This window comes from Camponotus floridanus, unplaced genomic scaffold (genome assembly GCF_003227725.1).
Source record: "Camponotus floridanus strain SB8 unplaced genomic scaffold, Cflo_v7.5 scaffold131, whole genome shotgun sequence".
In the NCBI taxonomy this organism is placed as follows: Eukaryota; Metazoa; Arthropoda; class Insecta; order Hymenoptera; family Formicidae; genus Camponotus; species Camponotus floridanus.
The window spans coordinates 178,046-193,008 of NW_020229250.1; the positions used below are offsets into that span (position 1 = coordinate 178,046).

Genomic DNA, 14,963 nt, shown 5'->3' on the forward strand with positions numbered 1-14,963 from the left:
GTATCTAGAGGGTTTCATTTTCATGTGGAAAAAATGATTCGCAATAATCCCAAGGCCAGTGACACAGCAATAATGTTTTCCGCTAAGCTACCCTTCGCAATAGATTCGGTGAATACGGTTCTTCTTCCGCAAGCCTTGCTATCTAAAGATACCTAAACTAAATATTTGAAATTTTTGAGTTTTACATATGCTGCAAGGCAGCAGTTTCACAATATTTTATCTTAATCTCCATTATTTTTATTATATACATTACTTAAAAAATAAATTAACGAAAACATCTGTGACGAATATAGATAAGTTGTAGCGGTTTTACATTATAGACATATACACGTGCATACATATTATAATATATAACTGTTAATTAAAATAAATTTTAAAGAAAAATTTTAGAAAGAAATGTGGAAATTTAAATTGCATATATGAAAGTTGTTTTACTATTATTTTATTATTATTTTATTATTATTTTATTATTAAAAAGATTCAACATGATGAGATACATTTTTGCTATTATTATAAAAGCATGATTTAATCTCTTGTAATTTGATCAAATAATTTTTGAATCGTTGGCTGAGAACCTCTGGCCTAAAATGCTAAGCCGCGGGGCTAACCCGAGAACGCGGGTGCATTATTATATTGAATTCGTGGAAACGGAAAAGTAAGTCGACAGGAAGACCGGAAAGCGAATATAAAGCGAGGAATCGCGACAGCGTTAAGCCCGATGGTGCGGCTTTATTAATTATTGCGACGACCCTTTGGCTGCCATCACCCGCTACCTCCTACTCTTTTCCATTTGTATGTTTGTTTGCGTACGGGGTTTCATATCGATTCGACAGGTTTTGCTAATAAAGAGACATTATTCGCTCAGGCTTATGCGATATTAAGAGCGCTCGCAATTTTTTGAGGTCTTGACAAATTTTTTTTCTCGGTGTTTCCATTTTTTTCAAAGATAATTTTTTTGATTGAAATAAATCATATTAAAGGAGACTCATAATTCAATAAATCATAATTAAAGGTGACTCTACTGTTTTGATGCATTTCATTCTCGTCATAACGCAATCATTCATAATTATTGCAGAATAAGGAATGTACGTGTAACATTTTTTGATCAGTCAAAATTAAAAAATATACATATAACATATATGTTGTATAATGTGTGTAATAAAGAAAATTAAAATAAGATAAAATAAGATAATGTAAGAAAATCATTGAGAAAAAATGTTTCATTAATTAAAACAAAAAGAATAGGAGAAAATAAAAATAAGTTCAAGAATTAAATATTTCTATCATGTCTCTGCTTTATAATAATAATTTTTTGACATTCTAAATACTCTTGAAATTCAGAATTAAAAAATGTAATATTTTTTATAAAAAATGTAGTATTTTAATATTCAACGAAATTAATTTTTAAAATTTTACTTTCCGGAATAATATATTTTTAAATGTATAAAAATAAATATCATACACACAATATTAGATATTATTATATAATAGTTAAAATTTAAAACATTTTTAAAGTATTATACCACCACGTTATATTATGTCTATTCTATAGTCTATGCTATAATTATTATGCAAGATATTTGATATTGTTTTCCGGAAGTTTCCCATCTTTACCCTTATCCTACTATCTCAGCATCAAGATTATATTAATTAACATCACCCTCAACCCTACTGGGCTTTTAATGTCACCCGGGCAACAAGGAGCGCAAACTTATTAGTTAGCATGCATTTGAAATCTTCTGGTGCGTCAAACACTCACCATAAATATGTAAATTCGTTCTAGAGGAATTGCGGGAGACTACGAGGAGTAAGGGGTGATATTGTGTCGGCACTCGTCATGGTGTAGCCAAGAGAGGGCTGCTTTTTTGAAGGGTGGAATGGCATGGTAGTGTACCTTTTCCTTCATCAGGATGACGCTTTTATAATATTCACCCCACGTGTACACACGTCGGGATGGTGATTTTTGTCCCCGCATCGCCTCCGTCACATTCCCTATGCCAATGTCGGAAAATATCTCGGCAACGATCGAAATATCGAGAATAGTGAGACAGACGCGTTCATCTTCTTATCGCTCGGGGATACGGTCTTTTATCATGCCGCCATTCAATTTTCGATGACCTTCGAGGACTCGTCAAAATGAGATATCACCGGACGGATTTTGTCGATGATTTTTCGATTGTCGATATATTTTCAATTGTGATAGAAGAATTGCTATAAAAGAAATTTGTTTGTTCCTCTCTCGAATAATTCAATCTACATTACAAAATCGGCATATGTTACATTATCATATGTATACACATAATATTTTAGGGATAATGTAAAGAAGGGAAAATTAAACTTAATTTTTTTCGTTTCTCTTAAAAGATTAACTTAAGAGATTAACTAGATTCTTAGACTATTGAATTTTTCAAGAAAAAGAAACATTATAAAAAATAAAATTATAAGTTAATGAAATTATTTATTAATTAAATAAAATTATAATTTAATTATTATTTAATTAAATAAAATTATAAATTATTAAATAAAAATTAAATTATAATTATAAATAGTGTTTTGAAATGATATTAAATTGAGGTTTAATTTCATTATTATTTAATAATACATTTTATAAAGCAGCGAATTAATATTTAATTCAGTAAAATATTTTGTCTTTCAAGAATTATGCTTACAAGTGTGTATTAAAGCACGTGTCTGGCAGAATAGAAGGACTAAAATATTAGAAAGTTACATCTCTTACTTGTTTTTACTTTTTTAATTTTTTTAATATTAATAATTTTCTTGATTGAAAAGAGAAATGGATAATAACATAATAGGTAAAGTAAACTGGCGAATTATTCGATCTAATTAAATTGTGATTTCTCTTTCAAGAGTTACTTTCAAATGAAAATCAAGTTTTAATTTATCATAAGACATCTTTATATAAAAAAAAATTTATTGGTAATATATTCCTGAGAAATGTGTGTGTGTGTGTGTGTGTGTGTGTGTGTGTGTGTGTGTGTGTGTGTGTGTGTGTGTGTGTGTGTGTGTGCATCTATGAATTATAAAATCTAAATATTTAAATCGTTCATTGTCACGTTTCCTCCTCAAATTTCTCTTTACTTCGAATGTCACTCGTCATAATCCGAATACGCTCGATTTCCATTAGTATCTAGCAATTAACTACGCTAATCCAATTTTACAGTCAGGTTCGCAAAAAGCTCTCACGCCTCGAAGCAGTCAGCACGACGCCTATTGCGCCGATGTAACTCGACTGCTCGCAAAATTTACGGGTGGCGCACTACGAGTAAAATAATCGCTATTCTTCTCTCCTTTCTTTCTCGATTGTCGCTTTTCATTTTATTTACCGTATATATAAAGTGCTTTTCAAACATAGAAAATCTAATTAGCCTTTGAAAATGTAATCGAGAAAAGCCGTTTCTATTTTAAAAAATTATGAGAAAATTCATAAAAATAGAAATGAGATTTCAATTTTTTAAAAAGCTTCTTTACTATTTGTCGCAACACGTAGTATTTGTTTAAAAATGTGTGATGTAATGATATTTATCAATATTTTAATAAGGAAAAGGAATTTTATATATAATTTTATAAAAATAGAACTTTTTTCTCGCGAGAATTCTCACTAGGTTTTATAATATCAAATTTTAACATAACAATAATGCTATCATAGTACACAGCTTCTCTTAATTTAATTCATGATTTTTCGAAAAGATAAGTGAAGGAGTGACAAGTTTATCAATTTGCATAATTAATTAAAAAATTATATTATGTTTTTTAAAAAACTTTTTATCTACGAATAGAAATATAAGATTAATTAATTTGTTATAACATTAGAAAATGTATAGTAAGTAACAGACGGACGATGTTCAGGTATCTCGATATATTTTATATATTTAACGCATCGAGGAGAAAGAGAGGGAGAAAATACATAAAAAATAATTACATCACAAAAATATTTCATTATATGTAATAAATAATTTAGGTAGCAAACTGGGTTGTGTAGGTTCACCCAATACAATTGCAATGTGCGCGTGCGCACGTTCATTGCCGCGACGCCTCGCATCGTCCTGCAATGAGCCGTACCGTCAGTCCTGCCGAGAAAGGATGATCGTGTATTCATTCTGCTGTGTCGGTCCCCGTGATTTCAAGATTGATCAATGGATATCGATGAAATTTTTCGTGAAAATTACTCATTATGCAAGAATGTGAAGTGTCGAATAGTATGATTAATTGATTGTTTTTTTACGTATGTTTATTACAATAATACGCGCATCTTTAATAATGATAGACAATTCTTATTTTATCGTAGTATTCATTGTCATAGTATTTATTATAATTAAAGTTAAGTTTGAAATGAAGAGTTTGTTGTAATATTCATATATAATAATTTACAGACTAACGATTATAAAATTTTTATCAATTAAAAATTTCTTTTTCTTTCTCTAAGAAATTTAATAATTCCAAAAATACACTCAGGAAAGTGTAATAAATTTAAAAAATCCAATAATTATTATTTCATCAGAGAAAAAAATTGTTAATTGTGAATCAAAATATAACACATATTTTTCCAATTATATTGTCCGTCATTGAATCGTCGTAATGTGAGATTAGAATTTTCAATGAATTCTAATTAAAAGGACCGATCCATTTGAATCGTCAACTCTGTGAAACTTTTTGGATCTCTCTGGATATTTGAAAATCTATTCAACGAATCGCGATTGCATAGAGCGACTCGAAAAATGAAAGAGGAACAATGTCGGGTCTCAAGACGCCCGCGGGCTATTCACGCACCAGCAATGGGACGAAGCCGAAGAGCAGAATTTGTCGATTGAAAGCTTCGCGCTCGCTGATACCCTCTCTAGTTGGAAATATCCCGGAAAGAAGCTTGGAAGCAAACGAATCCTCGTCATCGAGTCCCAGTAGGTCATCTACATCTCCACGAAAATCTTGTACCGAGCGGAAATCGCCCAGAAGACCATCGGCAGAAGAACGTCAACAGACGCATCACAGCCCCAAGCGTTCGCCAAGGAAATTTTTACCGCCGTTGGATGACGATTTGTTCCAAGACGAGATGGGTTTGGGATTCGAAGTGTCATCGACGACATCAACATGCATCGGCGAAAGATCTGGTATGTCCTTCCTGGAGTTCGAGACTCTATACACCTTGGAAAAGGAGATGCTGATGCAATCACGATGCAATCAAGAGCCAATGGCTCAGCTAAACGACAAGTACACGATAGCGGGATGGTTTAGCGGTAGAAAGGGTGTTTATACGGAGCTCCCAGATCCTTTGCTGTGCCATCACATGTGCATGTGTGGTGCAGTTGCACCAGTTTCCAGTTCACAAGCGCCGACAGAGGGATTCAGCTTTGCACCTGGATGGTCTTTAAACGCGGATCATTTCTATCAGTGGCAACATCGCGGAAAAACTACACAGCAGGTAGTTTGTAATTAGTTTGTAATTAGCTTTGTAATCAAGTTTTTCTTGCAAAATATTTTAATTAAGACTGTCGAATTTACAAAGATTAATGCAAACAGATACTAAAAACAGTAATAAATTATACAATAGTGATCAGTCGCGATCAATATTCTTTACAGTTAAATACATTTTATTCAATATAATTATATTAACTCATTTTAAAAGGATTAATAGAAGTATTAAAAGCACAATAAAGACAAATTACTAGAAATAATTTATTTTTAAACTATATTGAATACGCATAGCGATAAAAAATATTTTCTTATTTATAATATTTACGCTATACAACTAGATATGTATGAGTGTGTACAATATAATGGTTAATGCGTATAATTAGTGGTATAATTAGTGGTAGATCATATTTCTTTTTAACAATTCTCTATAATATTAAAGAATACACTTTTTTATTTACATTTTTTATGTTAATATAAATCAGTTAAGTCATGTATATTGATAAAAAAAATGAACAGGATTGATGAATTATCTGTTAAAAAGTATTCTTGTAAACGTGACTGCACGCTATTATTGATGCATTCGAGTATACAATTTCATTTTAAAATTATTAAGAGCAATTTAACAGCGAGATTTAATTATTTAATTTAAAAGCTTTACAAGCACATTGAAGTATAATCAATTGTAATTATTAAGTTATGCGATATTTCATATTGGAAAGATAATTACATTTTAAAATTATAATTAAATTAAGTAAACGTCGTATTTTGTCTTTGCAAATTGAATGGGCGATAAATCATATTTAAAAAAATCATATTTAAATCATATTTAAAAAAGATTTCCCTCTTTCTCGTTGTATTATTATTTAATATTATAATTATTGAATCATAAAATATATAATGAAGACTAAAATATTGAATTATGAAAGGATTAATTCGCATTAAATTATGTTTTAATCAAGCAGACGATAAATTACTATTACTATTTGAAAAAAGACATTGCGTTTCACTACATTAAATTATAATTTTATTATACATTTATTATATATAAATTATAAAATTATAAACTGAACGATAACATATCGAAAATAATAGTTCAAGATCTATTTTTCAAATTTTGAATGAAGTATATAGTATATACGCTTGTTTTTACGAATCGAACAAACGATAGTGACATTGTCATTCGCAATGGCGAATTAATCCTCACCTCACCTGGAAATTTCCGAAATTCCGAATGCAAGTCTTCCGAAATGAACTGTCAGCAACACACTCTCTTGCACGCGCTCACGTTCTCGAATTAATCGAAAAACGGAAGCAATTTTGCAAGCGGACGCGGTGAATCGTCGTATTTAACGTGGACATTCGTCCTTCTTCGTTTCGAACGTTTCTCTTTCCACGTTCTGTCCTTTCCCCTAAAGGCCCGTAATATTCACTATACCCCATGACCAGTCTCGTCATCCCCTGAGGCGAGCTGATTTTCCTATACACCCTCTCGTCGAGCTAATTTTGGAAACCGAGCTGCAAATTCGCGGCGCTACGCATATCGAATTTAGCTCCATTTCGCCGTTGGCGATTCGCGGATTTCACGCAATCGTCTATTGCGAAAATAATCGTGAAATAATCATCATAGCATAGTAATATGACTGCGATATAAATCGGACAAATGGAGACATAAGTAAATAAAATTGGGAAATATTTTTGGAGAAAGAATGAAAATTTAATGTAATTTTTTATTAAGAGCTCATTTTCTTATTTAATACAGATAAATTTTAGAAAAAGTGACTATTTTCTGTTAAAAAAGTTTACAAATGTAAATAAAAAGAAGCAAGAAAATAACACAAATAAATATTTGAAAAAATCTAAATCTTATTAAATGTATGAAAAATATATTGTATATATTTGAGCATAATAGGTATTTTTTTGCTCCGACTTTAGAAAGAACTGATAAACTGTTGAATAATACTATTTTAGAAAATAGTAGTGAGTAAACGAAAGGAGTGATTGCGCACGCAGTGTAATAACAGCTCCTGGAGTTATCTAGACCACAATTCTTTCGCAAAGCAAATTAATTTGAAAAAAATTTATTATTCATTACTGAATGCTTTCCTAGAGACAAATAATTTCTGTGTCATCTTTACACAATTTTATATTATTTATCACTGAAGAATTTTAAATAATTCTTAAAAATAAATTATCTTTATGTTGTTAAGAGAAAATCAAGTCGATACAAGAAATTGAACATTCCCATATTGCTCTCTTTGCTATTTCTTATTCTCATAGTTCTGCGACGCTCATGTACCGCTTAAGGGTTCTCGAGATTTCCCTCAGCGAGAAGATCGATCCTCGCGAAGGCTATCAAATATGTTGCCCGAGGGTGTGAAGGCACTTTGATCAACCCTCAAGAAATCCGCCCTTCCGCGATGTTTACTTTAAGGGATGCTATCGGCTACCAGTATCCATGACGCAAGGTGCACTGTCGCCTTCTTGTTCCTCTTATACATACATATCACCAAAGGATTAGCCCTCGGCGAGACGGAAACAAGGATGTTCATTAGATTGCGATCAAAGTGAATGTTGATTTTACTCGTCAACTTTGCATTGAGGATAATATTAATTCTTAATTAAATGATATCTTGAGTCATCTTGTAATCTTAATTTTTTTCTAGACAAAAACTCCCAAATAACAAAGTTTAATTAATGATAATTAATAATAATTATATATTCATAAGTGAAATCTCTATAAAGTAAATTCTAAATTACTTCAATATACTTAAACATGCTTTTATACATTTTTATACATTGTTAGACAATTTACATATTAATTAAAATCTACTCTTTGTGAATAATCATCAAAAATGATTAAATATTTATGTGAAGAAATTAAATATTATAATATATTTGTCTATTATCTCATTTTGCTTTATCTCATATGACGATTTAAAATTAATAATTTAAACTTAATAGAAGTTGTAAATATCATAATGACCGATTTCGGTGAATACAAAGTTGGCGTTTCGTTTCTTCATTTGTGCTTTTGTGATATTTGCCTTAGGGAATAGCACCAGCATCTTCTCGCAGGAAGGAGGGTGATTCTGTTTCCCTTTCCCGTTATTAAGAACCGGATTGGCTCATGCTTCTATTCCTTTCGACAAAGCAAACATATTCGCGTCATTATTGTGTCTCGCATAGTTCAATTCGTGTGGAAATGAGCGATCTAATTTTGTGTCTTATTGGATCATGTCTGTTTCTTTTTCTCCTATGTAATTTATATCATATGACGAGAATGCATCCGAATACTGAAATATTTACAAAGTGAAAATTTTTTCAATTTTTACAAATTTGTTTATAATATATAACGATACACATGTATAATTTATAAAACATGTTTACTAATTATAATATTGTTAATATTTAAAAACTCAGAAATTTTCATTTTATTTTATTTATACTTTTCATTTGAAGTATCCGCTTGAAATTTATAATTTCTCTTTAAGTAATGAATTATTATTTCTTTATTAGATTTATAATATTTCTCTTATATTGTTTTTCACGATTGGAACACAATTAAGTTATTAATCTCTCTTTCGATAAAAAATTTAAAAAAATTTTTTACGGTTGACAAAACTTTGACATCATTTATTGTTTATCACGAGTGGATGAATTTTAACATATGTCGCAATATATCCATATTCATAAATCAGCGATCCGCGCAAATTGTTGGGGATGTTATTGTTAGCTATATAAGTTTATATTGCTGAAAATATCGGTGCATTTGCGAGAAATTGCAGCTTTCGTGAAACAAAATATGAGTAATAAACGAATTGAAGCACGCTTTTATATATTAAAAAAAAGTGTTGTTATATTCAGAGTTTTTCTATATTATTTTAATTTTTTAAAATCAAATTTAATTTTTGTTTAATTTTATTCAATTAAATTTTCTTGTATTGTTATTATACCATTTTATTAAAACACACGGAATCGGTAGAGAAAGAACAAGTTGCAATAGCGCAAAGGGGATGCGCGAAAGAGGGCGCACGACGAGAGCAATTTTCGTGGGGCTGCAAATTGGCAATCGTACGATAAATGATTTAGGTCGTGCTCACGAATGTCGATACTCAATATATGTACATATGTGTTTGTGTTTGTTCTACGATATTTGGTATGGAGACGAACCTACCCCAAGGCGAAGCGCATATTTCCGTCTATCGAGTCATCTTACCGAGAAAATAGATCTTTAATCAAATCGTAAAATGAGTCATAGATTCATACCCGTGCATGAAATGCATCAGTAAATAGAAAAGACGTTTTATATTGTAATATAAGTTGTAAATTATTTCAAAGTATGTAAGATTAAAGAAATTTTATTTTTTTATGAATATTAAAAATATAATTATGAATATTAAAAGAATTATTATAAATATTAAAAGAATATATTAAAATTTTCAATTTAAGAGATATATTATTGATTTTTACCATTAGAACAACAATTTTTAGCATTTTGATTTAGAATTTTTGAAAATAGTTAACAGGATGCAGGACATCTCTCAATCTCTGTAACTCACACGATAAATATACAAAAATGCGAGCATGTTTTCTAAATTTTCAAATCGCATAGTTTATTAATATTGCTACACATGTCGGGATAAATATTTTTCTTTCTATTCGAGCGCCATTCTCTGAACACATAAATACTCATAATCCGTTTGCGTAACAGGATGCAGCAGGATGCTAAAAAAATAATCGAAGTACACGCGTTTGCAGCAATGGTGTTAAATAAATACGTCGACACACACAGCGTTACACCTGGATTATCACGAAAAAGGGATTTCACAGCTCTCTATTGGGTTTCGCTTTGCGCAGATTTTTAGTTGCTATTTTGCAGCTCAGTTGCCATCAGAATTATTTCGTACGTTACTCGTCAAAAAAGGAAAACCAATCAAATTTCGTGTCGTTAACGTATAAATTTTCCTAAAAATAAATTAAAAAGCAAATTAAAATTTAAAAAATTTTTGGGGTAAAAAGAGGATTTAATTTAATTGTATATCTAATGAATTCTATTTATAATTGAATTAAGATCTTTTTTACACTTTTTAAGATATTTTTTGTACACATATAAGATATATGTACAAGCAAATAAAAAATTAATTGTTATATATTTGAGAAAGAAAAAAGAGCACTTTTTCCTCCCTTTTGCTCTTTAATTACTTTTTATTACGTAATATTATCTTTTGCCTTTGATAATTGTTTTATGTATTATGCTCAAAAGAAATTTCGCGTTAAGCCGCTCGAAAAAGGACACCCGACACGCAAAATCAATATTCTCCGCGTACACTCTCGGACCTTCCGGAGTCTATGCCACATTGCGTCCACATCAAATGCCACGTGGAAATGCCACATCACACGAATATTGTACTGATATGTTTCACGCGAGAACAAACGCGTCGAACTACATCGCAGAATTATTCCGCAGTCGTAGCCAGTGTTGAAACCGCAATTATAAACCCACATCAATGGCAAATTCTTTTCCTTTTCCTTTTTTAATTAAGCTACTCGTTCACGTTAATATATTAATTATACGCGAAAAATTCGTATATTTACATCATAAATGAAATAAAATGTGAGTGATGTATCTTTTTCTTTTTCTAAACAGTATATTCTAAATAATTATTATTTAAATTGGAGGTGAAATTAATATATGTATATTCAATGCTTTATATAAAAATTAAAAGTATTTCAGAAAAGGAAATTTATTATAGATATGTACACGGAGTAATTAGCACTTATATAACTTTTTGAAAATATTTATTTCTAAAATAACATTTAAGTGGTACAGATTAGTATTGTTAAGTAAGTACTTTATGAGAGAGAGAGAGAAAGAAACGGCACGCATTGAGTTGCGAAGAGAACCGTCTTGCTCCTTGGGGCAGTAGGATACTTGGGAAGATAGGACTGCTGTCGAATCAGAAGCACGACCCCAAGCAAATGTCGGAGCTCGTTAGAGCGTTTCGAAGAGCGAGTTAGCGGTCTCCCGCGCGCTATACGTGAGTCGAAAGAATTATAGCAATTTCGACGTGACGAAATCTGAATCTGTAATACGTTTTCTGCGAATGACACGCGTCTGCTGTGCAAATTTTAGATTATATCGACGATATATGTAGATATAAAAATTTCCCTTAATCATCGAAGAGAATTCCTTTCTAACTTGAAAATTAACTTGAAGTTATACGTACAATCGTTGTAAATTGTCATAGCAGGAATTTAAGGTCTTTGCGTAAAAAAATCAGACAAAAAATAATATCTTTAAGAAATTAATTTAGCGAGCTTTATGCAATTATCGTTTGATAGCATGAAATAAAAAAGAGCATTTTTTTTCTTTTATTTTTTTCATGGACATAATTATTTGTGCTTTGTATAATAATTGTGTTTAATTTTTTTTAATACTCTAAATATATCCTTATTTTGAAAAGTTATTTCATGTATATTCCAATTACAAAGATACACTTCTGTTATTTAGAGATTTGCTGTATCCTAAGGGAAACATTTTATATTTTTGTTTCTTTATAAAATTCTAATAAAAAATTTTCTATAAAATTAACATTATTGCATAGTGCGCATCTAAATGTGTAGGTATGTACACTGCACTGTCGATAAAGTGCATGTCGTAAGATGCATAACTGCTTCAGAAAAGACAAACGAGTATTCTTATGCAAGACAAACCCACTGGCGAAAGTTTCGCACGTGTGCATTTGCGCGATTCTAAAATCGAGAGTCTGATCTCTCATTCACCTCGTGTGGGCCAGTTAGTGTATGCAAAAGAATGCCCACACGAGACAACATACAATGGCAGGGTTGGGCCCGGTTGCATCGCGACTCAGGTAAATTTAGCTCGTTCTCGCGAATGCGTGTGTACGCACGTGCATGCGTCGTATAATGACGCGTAGGTGAGCCATTCATTCATAAAACATAACCCACGTGGCGCCGGCGACAAACTATAAAAAAACAACTTGCGAGCATCTCAAAGTAGAAACTAAATAAACGAGCGAAGGGAAAAAGAAATGACATACGGTTGACGAAAAAGGATAAAGTAAATTAAAGTTAGTCGTCCATTAAACGGATATTCACAGGAAGTTTTTTAATAAAAAAATTCTAGTAATATTGTATAATTAAGTCATTTAAATAATATAAATTATATACTTGTCATTAGATTATATAAATTGTATATTATTCACTATATATTTTAATATTTAATTTTAATATTTGATAATTTTTATATATTTTAATATATTTTAATATTTTCTCATATAATATGTATTGAAATGTTAGTTATTGAGATTCTATAATAATTAATATGTTATACATATTTATGTAATTATAAATATAAGTAGAAATTTTTTTAATATGCACACGCTTTTATATAATGTATTATTAATTTATATATAAATCTGATTTATTTATTTTTTCTTCCGATCGTTGTTTTTTTTTTCATTCTCATTTACATCTCTACATTTTATCTATACGTCTGAATATATTAATGATTTAAAGATGTTTGGACGGGTTTTAATTTTATGGAAAACAGAGGATGCTAATCAGATCTTATCGGAGTACTGTCGTAATGGCAAATGCGTAAAAATAACTTTGTTCCGACGAGAAAGAGAAGAGTTCGGTAGTCATGACGACAACAGAGTTTTCTCGAATTCCGTGAGGGTGTGAGAACATGGGACATGCTTGTTGCAGGACACGTACCCTCCTGAGGAAAGAGGGTGCATGCATCCTCCATCTAGTTCTTGGGGGAGCGATAACTCGGTTACAATGGTTCTCAACCGCGCATGCTTTTCAATTTCTCTCTCTAACTTGATCGATTATTTTTTTATCGATTCTGATGAATTTTTATATAGAATGCCCATGTTTTAAACTTAAAATTTGAGAAAAGAAATGTTAAATTTTTATTAATTATTAAACAAAATTAGAGTGAAATTTTTTTATAGTGTTTTCTTTTATTTTGCATCTTTATTTCATGTTTTATTTATGTTTAGATACGAATATCTTTAAAACGATGTGGATATATTTCAAAAGGAAAATGCTTTTTCATTTTGGTATTTTTAATTTAAATTTTAAGTTTAATAGTTTAAATCAGGAGCACATCTCATATTATGTAGTATACAATATATTATAAAAAAGTTTATATTTTTATTATTAACAAAATTTATCATATATTGAGAAAAATTATCAACAAATTGATTTCAAAGAAATATAATTCGGGAGTTTATTAATCATCGAATAGTTTTTATGAGATTCTATATTGTAACGAAACAATTATTCTTTGAAAGTAATTGATATTATTAGTTCTTCCAGCCTTAAAGTGCTTAAATAAATTTCTATATAATTTTTTTTAACTTTTTTAAATTAATTTTTCCATTATTTCTATAATCGATTATGTAAATAATTTAAAATTTAATTTACATCGTCATGATTTAATTTCTTTTATATTAAATATATATTTTTATTCTTGTCTGACGTAGGTTTTTCTATATATTTTTATAAATTAATTTTATAATTAAATTACGTTTATAACACGTTAGATGCAATGAGATTAAATCTTTTGATTTACAATATAGATTCTATACTATACAATAGGATCTACGCTATTTCGTGATAGAAGCACAATCTATATTTACGTATCTGTAACGATTCCCAGCTAAACTACTAAGTCGCGCTTTGCCGATTGGAAAATTGACCGCGGGAGATTTTGCTGTGTAACTAAGTGCACAGTTAACGTGCATCTCTCGAACTAAAAGGGGGTGAAAAATGCAGAGAGGTTGTCGCGGTGGCACATGGCTCGTTTGTAACGAGAAAGAGAGATCATTGGGCAATGACCGATGAAAAAACAAAGGAATTCGTATTAGTGCATCTACTATGCATATATTATGCTGTAGATGGTATTATCAATAAGCATTTTTTACGCTTTGTTTATAGCATAAATATTTTTTCTTCAATCCATTAATTCTATTAATTTTGAAAGCTATTTATTTAGACTATGTTATAAGTATTATATCTCTCTTTTTTCTTTCTTTCAATATTATATTTTCTCATTATTAAATTTTTAGCGAGATCAAAATAATATTTTACGTTAATTAAAAATTGTTTAATTAATAGATATATCTAAATGTAATATTCGTATAGATTTACGCGCATATGGCTACTTATGATTTAATAATGTCATAATTTTAATAAGTTACGAAAATATATTATGTCTTCTCTTAATTTTCTCTTTTCAAAATAGAACACTCTATTAAATTAGGAACATCATTCTGATCGACTTGTCGGATTATGCGCTTAAGATAGTTTCCCGATTCCGAGGTTTCCCTTTCGCCTTCGATTTTCCCTCTTCCTTCGTCCCGTCATTCCAAAGACTCCCCGGTACGTCGCGATATCGTTCAGGTTAAAGTGAACCTCGATTCCATCGAGCCGTTCCAGTGTCCATCAAGAGAACAAGCCTCTCTCCCATAATCGCACGACAAAACCAAGGCTCTTTATCC

General features: G+C 30.3%; 1 protein-coding gene across 2 annotated transcripts in view; it reads left to right on the forward strand.

Annotated features, from left to right (window-relative positions):
- Positions 1 to 14,963, forward strand: part of LOC105252560 (protein sickie) — a 161,887-nt gene that overhangs the window by 32,594 nt on the left and 114,330 nt on the right. The window contains exon 1 of one of the 2 annotated variants that reach the window (XM_025406085.1): positions 5,054 to 5,437. The exons of the other annotated variant lie outside the window; for it this stretch is intronic. Coding sequence (XP_025261870.1) covers positions 5,069 to 5,437 — 369 coding nt within the window. The 5' untranslated portion in view covers positions 5,054 to 5,068. Of the gene's footprint in view, positions 1 to 5,053; positions 5,438 to 14,963 lie in introns of those variants that run through there. 2 annotated transcript variants of the gene reach the window in all.